At 36.5% G+C, this 6,243-nt stretch overlaps 1 gene segment (V, D, J or C); it reads left to right on the forward strand.

The window, feature by feature from the left end:
- The first annotated feature begins 1,134 nt into the window (after positions 1 to 1,134).
- Positions 1,135 to 1,826, forward strand: LOC122126621. The segment is given in 2 exon segments: positions 1,135 to 1,250; positions 1,399 to 1,826. Coding segments are annotated over 2 exon segments (480 nt in total).
- Positions 1,827 to 6,243: the final 4,417 nt, after the last annotated feature.

Genomic DNA, 6,243 nt, shown 5'->3' on the forward strand with positions numbered 1-6,243 from the left:
AGTCTGTGAATTATGAATAAGGAATTAGATTAATTCCCCACAACTCCTGGAACTCTAAGCATAAAATCACTTCCTGAAATCAGATCATCTTGGTTTTTCTGAAATTATTGATTGTGGTCAGTTCTCTAAGATCAATTTCTTTTTGCAGACACACACAGAATTAAGGTTTCACTTGAAATATTCTTGCAAAAGTAGGCAGAAAATATCAAGACATTAAAGTAGATGGAAAAGCCTCCTCTTTTTTCTTCTCAGTTGTGAGGCTTGAACTCAGGGCCTGGGTGCCATCCCTGAACTCTTTTGTGCAAGGCTAGTACTTTACCACTTTTAGCCACTCCACAACTTCTGGTTTTCTGATGATTGGAAATAAGAGTCTCTGTCTTTCCTGCCTAGGCTAGCTTTGAACCTCAATCCTCAGATCTCAGCTTCTTGAGTAGCTAGGATTAAAGGCATGAGCCAACAGCAAATGCCTTTGGGAAAGGCTTTTTGACAAAAAAAGAAATCGTAGAAATTTGGAAGATTAAAGGACTTTTTATGTTGGAAATGAACCATACAGCTTTGTGGGGAAGGAATTAAGGAGGGGAAAAACTGGAAAAGAATGAAGGATGAGGTAATACTGTTCAAAAGGAAATGTATCATTACCTGACTTATGTAACTATAACCTCTAGGTAAAATACATTTACAATAAAATTTTAAGAAAAAAGAGTAAAGGAATTTTTCAAAGTTTGGTGTTAAACACACACACACACACACACACACACACACACACATTACAGTGGAGGAAGTGTGAGGCCTTGAGTTCAAACTTTATATTACCAAAAAGTGACTTAATTGTGACAAAATGTCAACCTTGATCTCTACATACTTATTATATATTTACTGTTTAATCAAGACACATTTTATTTAACTTATTGCAGTTTTGTGCTTTGTAGTTCACACAGTTAAGTGAACTTTTAACCAGAGTTCAGTAGTTAGGGGTGTGACCACAAGGTGGCAGTGAAACTCAGCAGATATCCAATATGTTCATTTTAGTGGTTCTAAATGAATAGGCCAAAGATAAAAGCAAATCTTTTTCTTATTGGCTATGTAGACATCTCAGGAAATACTACAACTGAAAGAGAGAAAGGGAGACAACTTGGTAACAGAAGTGACATCAGATAGGAGATCTTAAGTCTTCAACTGATCCTACTTGGGAAGAAAAATGAAGAAATTGATTCATGATTTATTCCTACTCCTGTGGCTGCAGCTGCACTGTGAGTTGAGGATTAAGGGAAACCATATATTTCTTTAGATATCCAGGAGAAGATCAGTTTATCCAAACTGTCTATAGTTACTGTAGGAAAAGATCATTCTGAAGAGTACTGACCTAACTGTCTCCTTTCTGTCTTTCTCTCCCTATAGTGCTGAGCCGAGGAGAGAAGGTGGAGCAGAGTCCTTCTGTCCTGAGTGTGCAGGAGGGAGACAGCTGTGTCATCAACTGTACTTACACAGACAGTGCCTTCTCATACTTCCCTTGGTACAAGCAAGAACCAGGACAGGGTCCCCAGCTTATTATAGATATCCGTTCAAATCGGGACAGAAATGAAAATGGAAAACTCCTGGTCTTATTGAAGAAGAATGACAAACACCTTTCCCTGCTCATCAAAGACACTCAGCCTGGGGACTCAGCTGTCTACTACTGTGCAGCAAGTGCACATTGCTCCCCAGGCACCTGCAGCCCGTCCTCAAATCTGCCTCTAGGATTGCAGCCCACATCTTTCCTTGCCATAGCCCTTCCAGCACAGCATTTGTCTATTGTTTGCAAGTGGCAGCTAACACAGAGATACTAAGAATAAATATTAAGAATAAATATTACGTTTAGGGGACATGGCTCTTGAGAACCTCTTATAGGTGGATTATTTGTAAGAGATAATTTTTTCTAGTTTATTTAGTATTATTTATAGGAAGGATACATGTTTTGAGGTGAAAGAAAAATCGGTAGAGCTAGGTTTAGAGATGGAACACAAGGTCTCATTTCCCAACCTCTCTGGGCATGCCAAATCCAGGCTCATCCTCAGATTCAGCATTTGTTAAGCTGCACTTAACAACTTGTTAGAAGCAACTAATAGTGGGTTCTTTTCTTTTTGTCTTGTGCCAGTATGTAGACTTGAACTCAGGGCTTGGTCCCTGCCCTTGAGCTTTTGTGTTCAAAGCTAGTGCTCTAGCACTTAAGCCAAAGCTCAATTCCAGCTTTTGATGAGTAACTGGAAAGAATCTCATGGGCTCTTGTGGGCAATTGGAAATAAGAGTCTTATAGACTCTCCTGCCTGGGCTGGCTTCCAACCATAGTCCTCAGATTGTAACCTTTGAGTAGTTAGGATTGCAGGCATGAGCCGATGGCATCCAGCATGATGGTTTCTTAACTCAGTGCTTTATGAATTTATGATATCAAATTTCTCCATATGAATGACTTCAATATAAATATTGCCTCTCTATTGTGCATGGTGTTTAAGTCTTTTGAAAGTTTCATGATTAACTATTATATACTGTTAACTAAATAAAACATCAAAAAATAAAATTGATAATTCTTTACTCAGACTATTTGTTGGGAACACTTAGTCAAAGGATACAAAGAAACTGATATGATGATTAATAAGTGTACAAGTCTAATGTACAATATAAGTACTGTAGTTAATAAAATTATACACTATTACATTTTTCTCAAATAAGTATTTTCTTGCATTTAACCTTCTCAAATGCTCAAAAATGTAACTAAGTAAAATGATAGACATTTGTAGTATGCAACTTATGTTCACCTAATAAAGTAATGTTGTAGACAGCAAATAATTCACAATAAAATTAAGTTAAATTCATCTTTCATTCATATTTCTCAATAAAGGTCCATGTTTCAAGAAAATTAAATTTACTCCTTGGATACAATTTTTATTGCCACCTTAAATTTCTCTAGTATTTGAAGAGTTTTATGTGAGTATTTATCATCTACATTAATCATCTCATAGTAGTGGGTTACAAAAGGAAGGTGGACTAATAGTTAACAGTTCACCACTAATTTTTGCTTTATCTTAACTTTTGACTGAATTACATATTTTATCTTAAATGTCATTAAAAAACATATTTATACTTTTGTCAGCAAATCAGCAGAAATAAATACACTATGTAAATGTTTGATTCTCTAATTATCCAAACTCTAGACAAGGGTAGCAAAAGATCAAGAGCTCCCATATTTATCTAAGGATGAAAGTAATTGGAGACTAGGTTGGTGAGAATGATCTCTTGTAGCTGAGTTGTGGATGCTACTTATCAGCCAATTGATTTGCTCTAATAGGCAATGTTAATCAAATATATTAGTTTTCCACAACAAAGTTCTATATTGTAGCCCAGCCATCATCTGGCTTTTCTCATTTTCCCTCACTACACAATTAACTCCTGGTCCACAGAAGCAAGTCGGCTCTTGGTTGGTCTAATTCTCCCTAGAAATCATATAGGGTGGGGAGACAACAGGGGCTTATACTTTATTGCTTTATTTCTTGGTTATAAAAGAGAAATGATGTGGTATTCATTTGGCTTACTTGATGTATCTTATTAAGATGACAATGGATCAAATATAAGAAAACAAACCATAATTATGTACCCAGAGTGTTCAGGCAAAGTCAATACCCAGAATACAGAGTCTGCATCTCAGATCCATACACATTTAAGTGTTAGATCTGGCCATAGTGGTATGTTTCCTCATTTTACTTCTGTAATAAATTTGATAGCTTAAAAGGATAGGAATATATAAGAATAACAACATGTATTTCCCCCCACAGTTCTGAAAGTGTGAGGTTGAAATTTGTGTTCCTGGGTCTGAATCAAGATGTCATCAGACTGCATCTGGCGGCAGAACAGAATTTGATGGTTGCTACCATTTCTCAGCCTGTGACTACATCATTCCTGACTCTGCCTCCTTGGTTGCACTGGAATCTCTTCTTTTCTTGCCAATCTCTCTCCAACCATATGTGTGATTGCACTAAGCTCTGATAATCAATGACACTCTTCAGATCTCAGGACCCTTAGCTGAATTATATTTTTCTGTAACTGTCAGGGATTTGGTAGAAAAGAATCTGATACAGAGAGAGTTCTCCTTTTGCCTCACATTTTGACATGTCTTTGGCTTTTTTCTAAATTGAGAACATAATAAATTAGGCAGAGTTCCATCAAAGAAAAACAGAAAGTATAATTATCTTATATTCTCAATGATCCCAATTTTTAAAGTATTTTAAAAAAAACAAATGTTTTGTGTATTTCTGTTTGTGACTATTGAATTCTAATACACTGCATATATTCAAACACTCTTCTTTGTTCTACAAAATCATGGCAACTGGTTGATACTATTTTATACATTCAGTTTGAATTATGTTCTGTATAATTTTAGTTGCCCCAGCTCTAGCTTAAATTTTCATCAATAGATTTTTATAACATTTACCAGGCTGATTTTATTGATCAAAATTCACATTATCTATTCTAGTTGGGACTGTCTACATATTGGGAATTTTCAAACAATAGCATTGAATAAAAAAATGCAACAAAATTTTCACTTTGTTGCATAGTAGTGACTTTGTAGAGTAAAATACCACTGACGCAAGCAAGTCTACTCCAAGGTCTATATTTAAGTAAAGTTTAAAAATAGAAATGAGGAATATTACTGTGTCCATAGGTTGGCTGAAATCCAACTTTGTCCTGTGTTGATAAAGTGATTGATTTCTACTTTAAGAAGCAATATAGGTGTTAGAACATCCATTTATTGTATCTTAGGTTGGTCCTTAGTAACAAATACCAACAGGTATTGTTACTATTACCCCCTTCCAGTCATATCACAGATGTAAGGACTGAGATTATGATATCAAATTAATTTCCTTTTGATATGCTTTAGATTATTTTCACCTTAGATTAATGGTTACAAGATTGAGTGGGTTAATGCTTACATCATTTGCATGAAAATGGATAAACCTGGAAAAAATATGTTAAGTGAAATAACTCAGGTTCACAGAAACAAAAGATTCTTGTTTCATCTCACATGTAAAATTAATATTTAAATTAATAATATATACTTAAACATATACAGGGCCATATGCATATATACATAAATAACTAAAGTAGTGTATGCAAGGAAAGATTGCAATGATATTCCCTTCAAACAATTAAGTTAGTATGTATTAAAATGAACATGAGAAAGCTAGACCTTGTGTTGTCCAAAGTGAGGGGATGATGTCAAAGGAAGGTGGAGCAGACAATGGTGGAAGAAAGGTAGGCAAATGTTGACATAATATTCAATGCTCATATGTGAAAATGGAACTATGTAACTTGAGGGATGGGTAGAGTTGGAAGAGATGGGCGGCATTATGGAAGGGTGGCATTGATCAAGATGCATTATATCCATAAACTGGCAGGTTGAATTAGTACAACTATTTAAAGATAATGAAAAAAATTCTAAAAAGTAGGATTGGGTGAAAGTCTCAGCCAGCACAGAAAGGTTAGACATGATATACAAGTCGCACACCAGTTATTCTATGTTTCACATTCTCCTGCAGCAGCAACACACAACTCACAAACTCCTTCACCCTGGGAAGGCCCCTCAGAGCTCAGAGCTCAGAAAGTAGAGGTAGCATACATTTCACATCAAAGGAAGAACACACATGCAGGTCTCCAGACGCTCCATGGTTTCAATGTGGCTGGTAGGGGTGGGCCATTGCAAATGCGTATCCTGTGTGACCTGAGCACTCGGAATAGGAATATCTTATGGGGACCTGGGAAAGGGGGCAACAGGAGGTAAAAGTGGGGTTTCTTTGATCTACACCACTCAACACTAAATTTTCTTTTCTCTTTTCTGTTTTCCCTTTCCTTTGCTTTTCTATTCATTGATGAGTATGTGTATGTGTGTGTGTGTGTGGTGTGTTTGTGTGTGTGTGTGTGAGTGTACACGTGCATGCATGGGCTACTGGGCTTTAACTCAGAGCCTTACTCTCTCCCTTGGCTATTTTTCCCAAGGCTGGCACACTATCACTTGAGCCACACCTCTAGTTCTAGCTTATTTAAGTTCTCATGGATTTATCTGCCTGGGCTGGTTTAGAAGCACAATCCTCAGATCTCAGCCTCTTGAGTGACTAGGATTACAGGAGTGAGCTACTGGTGCCGAGCTCCCTTACACTTTCTGATTCTATCTTGTCCATCATGATCCAGTTTATCCAGAAGGTAGCTCAGATGCAA

Source organism: Dipodomys spectabilis, unplaced genomic scaffold (assembly GCF_019054845.1).
Source record: "Dipodomys spectabilis isolate Male_0828 unplaced genomic scaffold, ASM1905484v1 ptg000286l, whole genome shotgun sequence".
Taxonomy (NCBI): domain Eukaryota; kingdom Metazoa; phylum Chordata; class Mammalia; order Rodentia; family Heteromyidae; genus Dipodomys; species Dipodomys spectabilis.